Source organism: Danio rerio, chromosome 7 (genome assembly GCF_052040795.2).
Source record: "Danio rerio strain M-AB ecotype USA chromosome 7, GRCz13ab, whole genome shotgun sequence".
Taxonomy (NCBI): Eukaryota; Metazoa; Chordata; class Actinopteri; order Cypriniformes; family Danionidae; genus Danio; species Danio rerio.
Genome location: NC_141027.1, coordinates 71099013 through 71115857, shown reverse-complemented (window position 1 = coordinate 71115857; position 16845 = coordinate 71099013). Strand labels below are relative to the sequence as shown.

The following is a 16845-nucleotide window of genomic DNA, read 5'->3' as shown; positions in this document are numbered from 1 at the left end:
AGTGGCTACATCGTATCGATTCGTACGGTCTAATTTGTACAATTTAGTACGATTTGCTCATTACCCAATGACAGTTGGGGTGGGGTTGGGTGCCACGTCTCCTTTTTAAAATCGTTCAATTTTATATGACTGAACTCATACGAATTTGTACGAATTATGGCGCATTGTTGGCTCATTGCTATTTTGAGGCAACAGAAATAGACTGCATTCTGCAGATGGTGTTTATCTATGTGGAGATGGTCTTTAAATTTTTTCTTGTTAGTGAAGCATTTTTTTTTTTTAACTTTTTTTACAAAGTTCGCAATATAAACAGCAAATGTGCCATGGCGCGATGCAACAGAATTTTAGAGGGAATGGAAAATTCACATTCACATTATACTCAAAACACACCCATAATTGATAAGGGATTAAGGACAGCCCTTTTAGACCATGCACAAGGGTGCAGACCACTTTTTTATCCTTAAAATAGCAAAAGTGGATTCAGTAGGGATGTAACGGTATTGTAAATACCGTAATACCGCAATAGCAATTTTTTTTCAATATTACCGTAGTCGCATGACTCGATAAAACTATAAGTCTTCTGAGAAAATTTGCTCAGGCGAATGAAGCGAACGGGAGGTAGCGGAAACTACAATTCCCATCAGCCCAGGCTTGGCCATCATCCTTTGCAGTCTGTTGTCGCTACAGATCCAGTAATGCGGAAATGGAATGTGCTGCTAGTAGCGGGGATGAAAAAGAGCTGGAGATGATCGAACCTAAAGCGGGTTTTAAATCAAATGTATGGAAGCATTTCGGTTTCTTTGGGGGTGTTGTTGTTGTCGCCGCACGCGTACTGAATAGCGGTGTTGTCGCGCGCATTCTGATCAGCTGTGTTGTCGCGCCCCTACTGAAGGGCGGGACGGAGGGTATGTCGTGTCGCGGGGGCACTTTTGATCATTTTGGAAGGGCACTTTCTATCCAAGACTAAAAAGGGCATGTGTACTGCACAGGTTGAGCCCTATGTGTGCACGTGCCTGCAAGTTGGGGAATACGACTAATAACAGTCATGGGGACTGCAGAACACAGCACACTGTTCAGATTGATGCAGACATTGACTTGTACCGCAAAGAGACCTCTATCTCACTCATGGCTTGTCCTCTCAAGTGGGGGAAAGACAATGCACAACGTTACCCACTGCTGTCAACCTGGGCCAAGTCATATCTCTGTCCCAGAAACCTCAGTCCCAAATGAGAGGTTTTTTTTTTCTGTTGCAGGGGACATTGTGAGAGATTGTGAGAGACATGCCAGAGATCCCAGCTTTTACCAGATTATAGTTATATGATAATTTTCCTTAAAACCCATCTCTATCTAAGTGAGTGAGTGATTAAATGTTGAATGTGATGAGTTTTCAACAAAACTAAATTGAAACTTTATTTTTTTACATGGTTTAATAATTTTTTGTTATTAAAATTGAAAAATTGAAGTTCCTGTTTCAAAGCTTATAGATAGATGGCTAATTTGTATGTCACTGACACTTTTTGGGGGTATTTTCATTAGTTTTGTTTTTCCTGTAAATGATTCAACAAATACTGTACCGTGCCATTCATACCGAGGTATTACCGTACAGTGAAATTCTGATTACCGTTACATCCCTAGGATACAGACATGCCCATAATGCTTATGTGTTATCTGATTGTAGACTTTGCGCTCAGATTGTTAAAATAGAGCCTAAAGTGTTTTAAGTGCAAAAAAGTGTTGATGTGAATTGCAGTAGATGGAGACTCATTAGCCAATAAACTCTGACGTAGCAAAGATTACACCCATGTGACACACTCCATTGTGCTTGCCTGGTTTACAGTTGGTTAATAGCTTACCAGTACTGCAGTCAGTTGCTCTAACAACTTGATGAAAACAACTTTGAAAATATTAGGATGTTAAATTGTTAGGATGTGAGCCTCGCTAATATCTTCAAGATCACTAGAAATCTACCAGCAGGTATGTTTGATTAGGGTTAGTGCTAAACACAGAATGGTGGCCCTCTATCACTGAAATTGCCCATCTCTGGCCAAGAAGAATGCCTCAATACTCACTAGAAGCACTGCGAAAGGGGTCATGTGGTCACAGGAGCACTCCACAATTTCATCACTGAGCTGAGTGGTGTTACAGCCATCTGTTCTCCATGTGTCGTTTCCTACGTATGACAAATAAATTCACTTTAGTACAAAAATGATGAGGGATTATAATTTCTGAATGAACTCTACCTTTAGTTTCCACCTACCTGTTTCACCTGTTTCATCAAAATATTGACAGGAATATACATATTGCAACTACAAAATCAATATAAAAACACAATTAAAATGTTACATTTTTAGGAGGAGATATTTTGAGAACGTTTGGAAATCGAATGCTTACGTTTGATTGGTTCGTGTAATTATTCACTGGGAAATATATTTTAAGAGGATTGGTCAGATTCGCAATGACACGCCCATTAACTTCAATCCTTATGATTTTGGACATTATAGAAACATTTTTTGGCTGTGAATACACAGACAACACAGGTTATTGTGGTTGAAATCAAGTTTTAGAGATGAAATAGCGAGAATAACAAACCAAAAAATCTTACGTTAAACTGCTGATCAGACATGTAGGTAACTACTCCAACTTTCATCTCGGCCTGAGAGACATTTTGGAAAATCTCTGCTGGAAGCATAATTTGTATCGGTTCAGTTTGACCGGGCACCTTGAAATGAAAAGAAACATATGTAATAATTTTGGTAATTCATTATTCAAGTGCTTCTTTTAAACATACTCACCCAGGGGAGTTTCACACATGAAATTGTTAACATACTAAACCCTGGATATCTTTGGTTAGTGAATAATTCTGGGTATTCATCAACAGACATTTCAAACTGTATATTCTTAAACACTGGGTTAACATTTTTGTTTGCATATTCGCAGTCTCTGTGATTGCACAGTTTCTGACTGGCTAATGTATCTGTTGGCAAGTCTCCAGAAGACATCGATATCGATGATACTTGAAATACTTGGTATCGCATCTAAAAGAAAATATATGGTATTGCCCATCCCTAGTTTGTGTTAATTTGCACAGAATGCCCATTGCAACTAAAAGCCCTTCATATTTTGAACGATGTTTATGAATTAGTTTTTAGTTTAATATCCACATTATCATATACACTTTTTTAAACTGTGTGAAAAACTGCAACCTGTTATATACAGTAGTCTTATGCTAAGTTCAGACTGCACGACTTGTCACACTGCATGACTATATCTCGGTTTGCAAACTACGTCTTACAACCAAACACGCATGAAACAACATGAGGTCACATAGTATATCTTTTGTTATTACTAACAATGAGAAAGAAGCCTTATTTCCTCCATTTTTTTTGGGTCTAATTAGACTGAAAAGAAGCACTTTAAACTCCTCCCTGTTGACCTGCAGATACCCTGCATGTAATCGCCGATGATATTTTCAGTCAGAACACATTTCACATGGCATGATTTTGAATCACCGACAGCTTCAGATATTTAGCATGCCAAATATCTCACAGGTGTCAGTGACTCATCAGCGATTCTCTCAGATCGTGTCTTTGATAGTTCACAGAGTGTAATTGTTACTCGCGTGAACAAGCACAAATTTTCCTGTGATTTCAGGCATTAGTCTGTGATTTCTCAAAACCTGTTAATGAGTCATAATCTGGGCTAAAATCATGCAGTCTGAACTAGGCATTAGGTGTCACTTAAAGTCTTTGTAAAATGATATCATCAGTGTTTTGAACCCTTGGGGAAAAAAGTCTTACATTTGGAGCGGAGATCCAGACAGGTTTGTGTGTCCAATCCATTATTAAGACTCCCATTACGAAGTCTATGGAACTGTAATTCTGTGATTTATCTGTCAAATTTAAAATGGTGTTCAAGAAGCATTTATCCTGTCTGCATAAAGAGATCATTGAAAAAAAGAAAAGAAAAGAAAAACTCAATCAATAAAAGTTTAAGATCTTTATTTAGGATTTTATTTAAAATCTTAACATCTAAAAAAAATCAACCCAGGTACCCTGTATACATTTCTGGACAGCACTAAATATGTGCTAGGAGCTAAGCTTTTTTGCAGTTTTTGTTTTTGTGACTCCACGAGAGGCTGCTGTTTAAGCTTTTTTAGATCTCAGATTTTTCTCATGAATGCTATTCGTGCCTGCTGTTCCCGCATAAATCCACCAGAGGCCACTATCAACTGACTGACTGATGGACTGACCGACCGTTACCCCCAACCACCCTCTTCCCTAAAGCCAATCAACATTGTTTTCAAAAGCAATCCAGAAAAAAAAACCCTGTTATTTTCTTGTATATTTAATCTTTTGCCTTTTGTTTTACCTGCTTTCTGGAACAGTTCTTCACTGGACTTGAACCCTGTTGTCGCATTTAACTCCTCTTTGCATCTCAAGTTCAACAATGTACATGGCGAACCACTGGGAAAACTGGTAACAGCGGAAAAGCTGGCCGTATGGAGCTAAATGGCCAGCTAGTAAGCGCGAAAAGAAACAAGCCGGCAGCGGCGTCATACCGCCCCATATCTTTCGTTTTAAAGATGAAGTGCAGCCATACGTAGCTCTGGCTACATAATTTTTGCTCTTCAGAAATGTATACGGGGGTGCATTTTTTGACGGGGAATGTATACGGTGGTGCAATGAGCTTGTATTGAAAAAATACAGCGTTTACCTGTGCATTGTTTTACAATCTTCTAAATTATCATGTTCAGGTTTCTTCATCATATTATTAACATTGTTTTTATCACCTATGAGAAAAAATGACAAAAGCAATGAAAATTAAAGCTGCAAGCAGCGATGAAAGGGACCTCGCACCTGGGCTGTTGACAGAGAACAGCGAACAACATTAATTTAAGCTGATACACACACACACACACACACACACACACACACGCACACACACAAACACACACATATAATCACAGATTTTTGCCAAACTTCTTCCTGTCAGCAGGTGGCGTTATGACTGTGACTTAATATTAGCAAGTAGATGTCTTCAAGTGAGGAATCTTATCGAACCTGTACATTTTCAGGCAGGTCAGAGATTGTGTGGCTGAATTATAAGCCAAACTTCCTTCTGTCAGCAGGTGGAAATATGACTGTGACTCAATATTGGCATGTAGATGTCTTCAGGAGTGGAATCTCATTGAACATGTGCATTTTCAGGCAGATAAGACATTGTTTGGCTTAGCTCCCCTTCGGTTGGGGAACTCCAGTGCTATAAGTGGATTTGATCTTTGTGAAAATCCACGTATGGGAGGTTTCGGATCAGAAGCCGCTTGTCTGAAGAGTATTGAATGGGCCAATGAATGAAATGAATTGGCAGCGTAAGCTTGCACAGGTGTGCTGCATTGCCAATTATCCCAGCATATAAGCACACCTGGAGCGAGCAAACGCCATTCTTTTCGCTTCAGATCCTTTCTGAGTGAGTCGATGAGGGTTCCTCTTGCTAATTCAGCACTTCAGAGCGAACGAGTGTCTCCCGGTCCAGAGTGGGTTTTCGCGGCGGCAGACGGTCGAGCTGGGTTTCTCCCTTGCCTGCGGTTCTTTGGGTCCGGTCCTCCAGAGCGGTGTGTATTGTTGCTAAGCTTTCCTAAAAGAGCAACACAGTCGTGCAGCACGTCCTTTTCAGGATGGCGCTCCGACTGTGCGCTTCTAGATGCGGGGGTTTCCTGGCTCCGGATGATGGACACAATCACTGCATTGCATGTTTGGGGGTCCAGCATGTTAATGCGGTGCTCGCGGGCGGTTCATGTCGTCATTGCGATGCCATGACCGTTGCACAGCTAAGATCGCGGCTAACTTTCGTAAGAGAGCGAGCCACCCCAGTTGCCTCCTGTTCTAAAAAAGCAGCGGGCGCTCGGGCAGATCTGAGGGTTCCAGTGGGAGATAATCCACCGCCCAAGGGCTCGCGGATCTCTCGCTTCTCACAGTGCTCCATCCAAGCTTCTGGCAGTGAGAGTGATGCGTCTAACCAGATGGTAGCTCTCACGCTCGCTGACACCGGAGATCAGATGTCCTCCGCGGCATCGGAAGGTGGGCTTTCACTGTCTGACGAAGATCCGGACCCGCTCGCCCCCTCCGGGCAGGAGAGCGATGTCAAATCGGATCCTGAAGCGGACATGTTAGCCGTGCTTTCTCGGGCTGTTTCGGCCGTGGGGTTGGAGCTGGTTCATCCCCCAGCTCCGTGGCCGGACCGACCTTTGAAACCTCTCGTCCCCTTCTTCCCGGAAGTGCACTGTAGGCTCACGCAGTCTTGGAGGGCACCTTTCTCTGCCCGTGCTGCGTGTCCCTCCGCCCTCACCACCCTCGACGGTGGAGCTGCCAGGGGGTATGAGGCGATCCCGTCAGTGGAGCGCGCTATCACGGTCAATCTTTGTCCGCGTGGCGCCTCTACGTGCCGGGGTTTGCCCCGCCTCCCGTCCAAAGCCTGTAGGTTGTCTGCCTCCCTCGGAGCTAGAGCTTATAAGGCTGCGGGCCAGGCTGCTTCTGCTTTGCACGTGATGGCCACCTACCAACGCTACCAAGCGCAGGCGCTGGCCGAGCTGCACGAGGGCGGGTCTGACCCAGGCTTACTACATGAGCTGCGCACCGCGACTGACTATGCTCTTCGGACTACTAAGTCTGCCGCGTTTGCGCTGGGGAGGACGATGTCCACACTTGTGGTTCATGAACGCCACCTCTGGCTAAACCTGGCCGATATGCGCGATGTTGACAAAGTTCGCTTTCTTGACTCGCCCATATCCCAGGCTGGCCTGTTCGGCGATACCGTTGGTGAATTCACCCAGGAATTCAAGGCGGTAAAAGAGCTATCGGCTTGCGCCTCCGGCCAAGCGGGCGCGGCATACACCTCAAAAGCAGGCAGCCCCTTGTCCCCAGGGTGTCGTTAAGTCCGGTAAACGGACCGCGAAGCGTCCCTGAGACAGGCCATCCGGAGAAGAGGAAACTTGCTCTTTCCCCGCCGAAGGGAGGGGCCCCGATTACAACGGTACTTTTCAGTGCCACCAAAACATCAATGAAAGAGCACTTTTCCCCTTCCCCGGATGTGACATCCGGCTCGCAGATTCTACGTGCTTCGCCAGTGGCTCACGAGCGCTGGGGGGACGGTCTTCCTTTCCTCAGCCCTCCAGCCCCCTCTCCGGAGTCAGGGTGCGGAGCCAGAGCGAATCGCTCTCCTCCAGCTCTTCCGGGGGACCCTCGTGCTTCCCGGATCAGCACACCCACTCCGCACTGCCCCACCGCTGGTACGTCAGCGATTGTAGCGATGACTCCATTAGCGAGGGCTCTGCCTGCCTGGTTAGTGCGGGCCAGCCCCTCGCGGTGGCTCATACGCACAATCAGACTCGGTTACGCGATTCAGTTTGCGAAACGGCCCCCCAAGTTCACTGGCGTGTATTTCACCAGGGTCAACCCCCTGTCTGCCCCTGTCTTGCGAGAGGAGATTGCTGCCCTCCAGGTGAAGGGTTTAATCGAGCCAGTTCCTCCAGCCGAGATGGAGAGTGGGTTTTACAGCCCATACTTCATCGTACCCAAAAAGAGCGGTGGGTCATGACCAATCCTAGATCTGCGCGTTTTGAACCGCTGTCTGCACAAGCTGCCGTTCAGAATGCTCATGCAGAGGCGCATTTTCCAATGCGTTCGTCCTCGGGATTGGTTTGCAGCCATAGACCTGAAGGACGGGTATTTCCATGTCTCCATTCTTCCACGCCACCACCAATTTCTGCGGTTTGCGTTCGAGGGTCGAGCGTGGCAGTACAAGGTCCTCCCCTTCGGGTTCTCTCTGTCTCTGCGGGTCTTCACCAAACTCGCGGAGGGTGCCCTAGCGCCCCTTCGGCTTGCGGGCATCCGCGTACTCAATTATCTCGACGACTGGCTGATTTTAGCCCACTCGCGGGAGAAATTGATTATGCACAGGGACAAGGTGCTTCGGCATCTCCGCCTACTGGGGCTTCAGGTCAACCGAGAAAAGAGCAAACTTGCCCCCGTGCATAGGATCTCTTTTCTCGGGTCGATCACCATGGTAGCGCACCTCTCCGAGGAATGCGCTTGCCTGTTGCTGAACTGTCTGAGAGAGCTCGACAGCAAACTAGTGGTCCCACTGAAGTTCTTTCAGAGGCTCCTGGGACATATGGCATCCGCAGCCGCCGTCACGCCGCTCAGATTGCTCCATATGAGACCACTTCAGCACTGGCTTCACGATCGGGTCCCAAGACGCACATGGCATGCGGGCACACACCGGGTCTCTGTTACTGCGCTGTGTAGCCGTGAAAGGTGCCCAGTTGCATTGGCATATCAATCGCATAGAGCTGTTGGCAGTGTTCCTCGCTCTCCACCACTTTTTACCGGTGCTGGAGCGGCAACACGTGCTGGTCAGGACGGACAGTACGGCAGCGGCGGCGTATATCAACCCCATGAGGGGTATGCGCTCTCGCCGCATGTCTCAGCTCGCCCGCCGTCTGCTCCTCTGGAGTCACCCGCGGCTGAAATCGCTGCACGCCATTCACGTTCCAGGCACGCTCAATCGTGCAGCCGATGCGCTCTCACGACAGCTGTTACGCCCTGGAGAATGGAGACTCCACCCCGAGACTGTTCAGCTGATATGGGCGCGATTCTGGGAGGCCCAGATCGATCTGTTTGCTTCCCCCGAGAACGCTCATTGCCAGTTGTTTTTTTCCCTGACCGAGGGCTCTCTCGGCATGGATGTACTGGCCCACAGCTGGCCTCGGGGCATTCGCAAGTATGCGTTTCCCCCAGTGAGCCTGCTCGCGCAGTTACTGTGCGAGGTCAGGGAGGACGAGGAACAGGTTCTGCTAGTTGCGCCACTTTGGCCCAACCGGACCTGGATATCAGAGCTCTCACTCCTCGCGACGGCTCTCCCCTGGCGGATCCTCCCCTGAGAGAGTACAGGACCTACTCTCTCAGGGACAGGGCACCATCTGGCACCCTCGCCCCGATCTTTGGAACCTCCACGTGTGGTCCTTAGACGTGAGGAAGACTTAGGTAACCTACCGACTGCGGTGGTTAATACCATCACTCAGGCTAGAGCCCACTCCACGAGGCGCGCCTACGCCCTGAAGTGGAGTCTATTCACTGAATGGTGCATCTCTCGCAGAGAAGACCCCCAAAACTGCCAGATCAGTGTTGTGCTGTCTTTCCTTTAAGAGAAGTTGGACAGCAGGCTGTCGCCCTCCACTCCCAAGGTTCACGTGGCCGCCATCTCTAAGATTTCTGTCCCTGAAGACAGCTCTGCTGGTCGCGTTGGCCTCCATCAAGAGGGTCGGGGACCTGGAGGCATTTTCGGTCAGTGACTCGTGCCTGGAATTCGGGCCGGATTACTCTCACGTCATCCTGAGACCCCGCCCAGGTTATGTGCCCAAGGTTCCTACCACCCCCTTCAGAGATCAGGTAGTGAACCTGCAAGCGCTGCCCCCGGAGGAGGCAGACCCAGCCCTTTCTTTACTTTGTCCAGTTTGCGCTCTGCGCATTTATGTGGACCGTACTCAGAAATTTAGATCATCTGAGCAGCTCTTTGTCTGTTATGGCGGTCGGCAGCAGGGAAGTGCCGTATCGAAACAAAAATTATCCCACTGGATTGTGGATGCCATTTCACTCGCTTATTCGAGTCGAGGTCAGCCGTGTCCCCCGGGAGTATGTGCACACTCCACTCGGAGCGTTGCATCCTCTTGGGCACGTGCACGCGGCGCCTCTCTAACAGACATCTGTAGAGCTGCGGGCTGGGCGACACCCAACACATTTGCAAGGTTTTACAGTCTGCGAGTGGAGCCGGTTTCCTCAAGGGTATTAGGTAACCCTTTGGTGATTGAGGAAACAACTCGGTAGGGTGTTGAGACACGCTTGCTGCGCCATTCTCCCTAACACGGAGATACGTGTGCCTTTTTATCTGTCAGTAAAGTTCCCCGTCAGGTGAGCCCTGCAGATTCCTCAGTGGCCCCCAGCACTGACTCAGCGGAGGAGTCACTCGCTGGCCCACTACGTTTTAGGTCTGCCCGCTGGTAAGCCCGCGTTTTGGGTATAGGTGCCTGCTATGCGTGATCCCCACTAGGCGATCCCATATGCTTATTCCGCCACGGTTAAGTCCCCCCCCTGGGTGGACCCGTGTCTTCCCTCTCCGCTAACCACTTTTTTGCTATGCGTACTCTCCCTTTTTAGGGCTAGTCCATATGTAAATTCTGCCATCTATCCCCCCTTGGGTAACGGATGGCCTCCACAGCGTCCTCCCTATCGGGATTGCATGCTTCCCAACGTACTGTCGTATTTTCCTAGAATCATCTAGATGCTCACGACTTCCCAAAAATATATATCTAATATATCTAAATCTGTAAGACTTCTGTTGAAGTAGGATAAATTAGGGCCAGGGACACGTTGGAGGACCGCGCCTCCCATGATGTGGGTGCGTCACGCTTGCTTGACTATCCCCTCATCGGGGGCGTTGGTAAGGTGCAGTCATTATGGCGCTTTCCATGGCGCTCTCCCATACGTGGATTTTCACAAAGATCAAATCCACTTATAGCACTGGAGTTCCCCAACCGAAGGGGAACGTTCAAAGTTACAGAAGTAACCCTTCGTTCCCCAAGGAGGGGAACGGAAGTGCAAACTCCGTTGCCATAATGCCTGTTCCTTATTTGTTTGAAAGTCTCTTCAGCTTAAAAGGATGGCACTTGCTCGCTCCAAGTCTGCTTATTTGCTGGGATAATTGGCAATGCAGCACACCTGTGCAAGCTTACGCTGCCAATTCATTTCATTCATTGGCCCGTTCAATACTCTTCAGACAAGCGGCTTCTGATCCGAAACCTCCCATACGTGGATTTTCAAGATCAAATCCACTTATAGCACTTCCGTTCCCCTCCTCGGGGAACGAAGGGTTACTTCTTTTACCTCGAACGTTAGTAGTTGAGTTATAAGTAATTTCCTGTTGCCAGCAGGTGGTGCTATAACTGTAACTGGATATTAACATGTAAACATGTTAAGGTCAGGACTTAAATGTGGATTTTGAGGCAGATCAGATAATGCATGCCTGAGTTATAACAACTTCCTGTTTTGTGGCGAATTGTCAAAGTTTGTGAGGCCGCTACGGACACGCCCTTTCATGAAAAATCTAGATCTTTGCTATTTAACATCGCCAAGACAATTAGATGACAAAACCCAATTTTTATGTTGATCCGGTTAGATCCCAAGGAGGAGTTCATTAAAATACAGCCCCTGGAAATGGCAAAAATGCCACTTTTTTGGAGGAAAAATGAAAAATATCTGACTTCCTGTTGGGCTTTAGATTTTGCTCCAAGAGACTTTTTTGCAGGTTTGGCATGTTTGAAGTGTGTGGCAATTTTCATGCATGTGCGTGAATCAAAGCTTGGGAGCCAGTACGTCAAAGGTGCATAGGGGGTGCTGTCGAATCAATTTGCCACACCCACTTTTGAAACCTACAAACAAAAATTTCGCCACTTCTGGGGCAGAGTTTTGTGAGTTTTTGGGCATGTTTAGACCCTCAAAATCGTGATTCATTATGGAAAAGAATAATAATAAGAAATAGAGCAATTCCAATAAGGCCTATGCACCGTTCTGGTGCTCGGTCTCTAATAATGTCATCAGAAGAAAAACTTTGACTTTTTTCCCATAGACTTATGGATTAACTCTTAAGGCTCTATTTTAATGATCTAAAAGCAAAGTCTATGCAAAAGCATTAAGGGCATGTCTGAATCCACTTTTGCTATTTAAGGATGGAAAAATACAGTTTGCGCCCTGGCACATGATTTAACAGGGTTGTGCTTATTCTCTTAATGAGTTATGGGTGTGTTTTGAGCTCAATGTGCATTAAACCAATCAGAGTCTCATCTGTCGTTCCCTTTAAGAGTCAGTTGCATTGCACCATGGTTCAAGGATTGAAACCGCGACTGTTTTGGTGTCATAGACGAAAGTGAAGAGGGTTGGAGAGTTGTGGAAGAAAATGAAGAGCAGAAGAGCGGTGCGGGGGGGTGTGTAAGGAGGAGGATCTATAAAAAGAGGTGCCAGATTTCAGAGGTGCCAGATCCAGATTCAGCTTGTTCCGGCACAAATTAAGTCCTACGTGAAAGGTTCTGTTTAATCCTTCATTCAATCGTCAGGATGCTGTCAGCCATCCAAGTGGCAGCTATACGTAAAATTTTTCACCGCGTACACCTTCACAAAAGGGCTTGCATTCATTAAAATTAAACTAATATTGCAACTCATAAAAAGACTGTTATTGCTATTTAGATGACGTGTGCAAATAATAAGTTATATGTGGATATCTGTGCAATATCAGACCCCACCTGTGAGAACAGCACAGTTATTATTGTTAACTTTGTTCATCTCATTCAAGTCAAGCAGTGTGAGCAACAGGGCCGGTGGGCGCATGCTGATTTTGTTTGTAAGTTTTGATTAGTGTTGATTTCAAATGGAATAAATCTGTTAATATAGAACTTCTAGTAACTGTGCTCATAAGTGGGTGCGACAAAATTTTGGCTGGTGCGACTACTTTTTTAAGGTTAGGAGCACCAAAGCTACCAAGCAAAACGGTTCATTTGGAGCTCTGTATTTACATAGTGGACTTTGTAAGCGGAGAAAATCACAAATCTACAAAATCTAACTAAGTTTTTAGATTTTGACAAATCTAAGTTTTTATTGAAACAAATATAAATATGCATGGGCAGCATGATGGTGCAGTGGGTAGCACAATCACAAGAGATCACTGTTTCGAGCCTCGGCTGGGTCAGTTGGCATTTCTGTGTGGACTTTGCATGTTCTCCCATGTTTGTGTGGGTTTCTTCCAGATGCTCCGTTATCCCCCTCAAGTCCAAAAAACATGTGGTATAGGCAAACTGAGTAAGCTAAATTGTCCGTAGTGAATGAGTGTGTTGGAATGTTTCCCAGTGATGGGTTGTAGGAAGGGCATCCACTGAGTAAAATACATGCTGGATAAGTTGGTGGTTCATTCCGTTGTGGCGACCCCTGATATAAGGCCCCTTAATAAAGGGGCTAGACGAAAAGAAAATGAATTATTAATAAATAAATATGCGTATAATAAATAATACTGCTATAATAATAAAATTAGTTAAATGCAAATTGTCATGAATAACCTGAAAAAAGCCCCTCGAGATGAAAAAGGCATGAATGTAGTGGTTTTTATATTTATGTATAAAATAATAATTTTTGTAACATTTTAATCCTTTATGTTTTTATATTTAAAGATATTTGTGTATTGCTGTACATCCTTTGTGTATTAAGCAACGTGTAAGCGTTTGGACCCACATAGGCGCATAACTAACGCGCTCTGCGCTGGACTTCAGACCAGCTTTTAGTTCATCAATGTCACAATCTATTTCAGTTTCTCAAAATAGCAACGCGCCAACAATGCGATTTAACACACCTCCTTTTTAGACCAGAACACACATGAGTCCACAAAGTGGCGCAAATGGATTTGCTATTTAAACAACGTGGTGCAAAACATGAAAATTAGGCTTGTGCTGGTCTGAAAATAGCAACAAACTATGCCAAACACATCCTATGCCGTGTGTATGATTAGCCCTAATGTTTTTAATTCACTTTAAAACAAACAGAAAATACATATATTTTTCATTTTAATCTTTTTTTTTTTTTTTTTTGCAATGTAGAAGGTCATATTAAAATAAAATTATTTCTGAAGGATCATTAAGGACCAGAGAAATGGCTGCTGAAGTAATTTATAATTGCATTTTAAAATGTATTAAAATATTAGTTATCATTTTTTCATTTTCTTGTCGGCTTTGTCCCTTTATTAATCCGGGGTTGCCACAGCGGAATGAACCGCCAACTTATCCAACACATTTTTTTTTTTACGCAGCGGATGCCCTTCCAGCCACAACCCATCTCTGGGAAACATCCACACACACATTCACACACTACGGACAATTTAGCCTACCCAGTTCACCTGTACCACATGTCTTTGGACAGTGGGGGAAACCGGAGCACCCGGAGGAAACCCACGCAAATGCAGGGAGAACAAACAAACTCCACACAGAAACGCCAACTGAGCTGAGGATCGAACCAGCGACCCAGCAAGTTTCTTGCTGTGAGGCGACAGCACTACCTACTGCGCCACTGCATCGCCCTAAAATACTAAACATTTATTTTAAATTCTAATAAAAGATTGCTTTACTGTTGTATTGTATTTCAAATCAAATAAACACAGCCTTGATAAGAATAAAAGACCAAATACATTTACATTTCTTATTATGGTTTGTTTTACATGAACCATGATCATGCTGACTTAGTGTAAATACATTTCCTTATGATTATACAAAAAAGCAGTATTGAGAACTAAAGTACAAGTGTGATTTCTGGAACTTACTTTCTGTTTTTGTCTTGGGGTTTTGGTATTGGCTTGTTGGGAGGGTTTGTCCATCCACTTCATATATCATGATCAGAAGAAGAAGAATTTTCATATTTTTCATAACTTTTGCAATGATACTTCTGAAGTAAATGAAATGAAAAGACTGATGTTGAAGTAAAACATATAGTGATCTACATAATACAAAAGCTGCTAAACATTTACAGCGGATCTCACTTTTGACTAGTAGCTTATTTATTTACATATTTGATGGTGAATTAGGATATTAAAATGCACATATTAATATTTTTTTCGACATCACTTAATTCTGTCCCATGCCTACACTTTAGGTAAATGGTTGAAAACAATTTGTATGGTCTGAATTTAAAGAAACAAATTAAGTTAAACATTGCAACATTAATTTTTTAGCTTAAATTCAGCCCATGCAAATTGTTCGCAACCACTTACCTTAAAATAATTTAGTAAATACATTAATTTTTCTTCGGCTTAGTCCCTTTATTCATCAGGGCTCACCACAGCGGAATAATCCGACTTAGCAAATACAATTAATAATTTTTTTTCTCAGTGCATTTAACCACTACAGCAACAACCTTACTATTAATAAATACTAAATCATGATTTATTAAGTGCAAAGTTAGTCAGATCTTCTCATCCATAAAAATAGGACTAATATTTATGCTTATTTCTCTGTATTTCTGTTTAAATGCATTTATAATGTCTTTTCTTACCTTAATGATTGTCTAGTTATGTATGCTGATGTAGTGAGAGCTCTGTGGAAACTTTGCAATTCACAGAGTGAGAAAAGAACAGCCGGACTCAAATTTTGTGGCTTCTGTCATGCGATCGGAGCTCTTAAATGACAGGTCACAAAGACGAGCCTTGTCATCACTCGCATATGATTAACATATATACAGTACATATGTAAAATAAAGGAGGAAAATAGACAACACTAAAAGGGTTGCTGTACTGGAACTACATGTAATTCATACATTTTACAGTGTATGTGATATGACCACGATTTTCTACAATTCAATGTTATTTCTTCTTGATTTACTTCAGCTCACTGCCACTTCCTGATCATACTGTGCTCATTTTAGCTTGGGTTATTTTACTTGATTACAAATGTCCACGGTTTAATTTTAGGAATTTAAATAAATTAGTTACATTGGAATTAACCTAAGTATTTTAAAAGTAAATGTTATGAAATTAAATAATATGCTTATAAAAATGAACAGTTTATTACTATACCATCGTAAATGAAATGTTTGAAATGAAATATCACGCTCACAAAAAGGTGCCATGCAATATCCTGCCATGGTGAATTGAATTGCATTTCTTGAAATGCTGAAAGCCTTGATTTGAATAAATGAGATCATTGAAGGAAATGACAGACTGTCATTTAACTTAGTTTGAAAACTTTGGTACAGCAATGAACATCAAAACAAAGACAAGAAAACATTTAACAAAATGTTTCGAATGCATTTAGAAAATGTAGCAATCTGATTTCCAGCTATAATACAGCAGCTTGTATAATTAACTACATTCAGATAATAATATAGTAGCCTACGCTGTAAGAAAATGCTGGGTTCCACACAATTTCAAAAATAAATAAATGAATAAATGTTTTCCCAACACAAATCGATTAAGTTGACTTAATTGTTTTTACAAATGTAAGTGAATTAAATATAAAAACTTGAGTTGTCCGAAAAACCCTGACGAGTTGGTTTATTCAGCTAATTTTCAAGAAATAGTTTGAAGTCCAAGCAGACAAAATTATTTTTTGAGTGTACTCTCTCAGAAATAAAGGTGAGGTGCTATCTTTTCAAACAGTCTAACCTTCCATTAATAGGCCTATTGGATCATTCCCTTCACCATTTAATTGACTTAGTGAAGTAAACAATGTTTGATAGCAACAACAATTCTCTGCCACTTCATTTAATATAGGAGGAAGTTTTGAAAGTTCTGTGTATCCCCCTGTTTATTTTTTACCCTAATTTCTGTTTAATTGAGAGAAGATTTTTTTTAACAAATATTATCTCAATAAATATTTTTTTTCAATTAATATTATATATAATAATTATATATAATTTTAATATTAAAAATATTATCAGACATACTGTGACAATTTCCTTGCTCTGTTAAATATCATTTGTGAAATATTTAAAAAAGAAAACAAAATTCAAAGGGGGGCTAATAATTCTGACTTCAACTGTATGTATATATATATATATATATATATATATATATATATATATATATATATATATATATATATATATATATATATATATATATATATATATATATATATATATAGCAAAAAACCTCTAGTGCCATCTGGAATTTTCCATTTTCCTCTAAAATGTGCATATTTCTCAGAATCCTATGTTTATGTTCAGTTATTACACTTTAAATGCATTGAAAATAGCTTATTCTTCG

The 16845-nt window shown here is 43.1% G+C and overlaps 1 protein-coding gene across 4 annotated transcripts in view; it reads right to left on the bottom strand.

The window, feature by feature from the left end:
* The window catches only part of LOC101882566 (adhesion G protein-coupled receptor G2), a 41841-nt gene that overhangs the window by 10897 nt on the left and 14099 nt on the right, over positions 1-16845 (bottom strand). The window contains exons 1-8 of one of the 4 annotated variants that reach the window (XM_087262231.1): positions 15135-16296; positions 14407-14528; positions 4714-4789; positions 3798-3930; positions 2603-2719; positions 2392-2514; positions 2258-2306; positions 2070-2170 (exon numbers count right to left, since the gene is read on the bottom strand). In XM_087262231.1, the coding sequence (XP_087118357.1) occupies positions 2070-2170; positions 2258-2306; positions 2392-2514; positions 2603-2719; positions 3798-3930; positions 4714-4789; positions 14407-14509 (702 nt within the window). In that variant the 5' untranslated portion in view covers positions 14510-14528; positions 15135-16296. Of the gene's footprint in view, positions 1-2069; positions 2171-2257; positions 2307-2391; positions 2515-2602; positions 2720-3797; positions 3931-4713; positions 4790-14406; positions 14529-15134; positions 16297-16845 lie in introns of those variants that run through there. The other 3 variants (XM_087262233.1, XM_087262232.1, XM_087262234.1) reach the window with 3 other exon arrangements.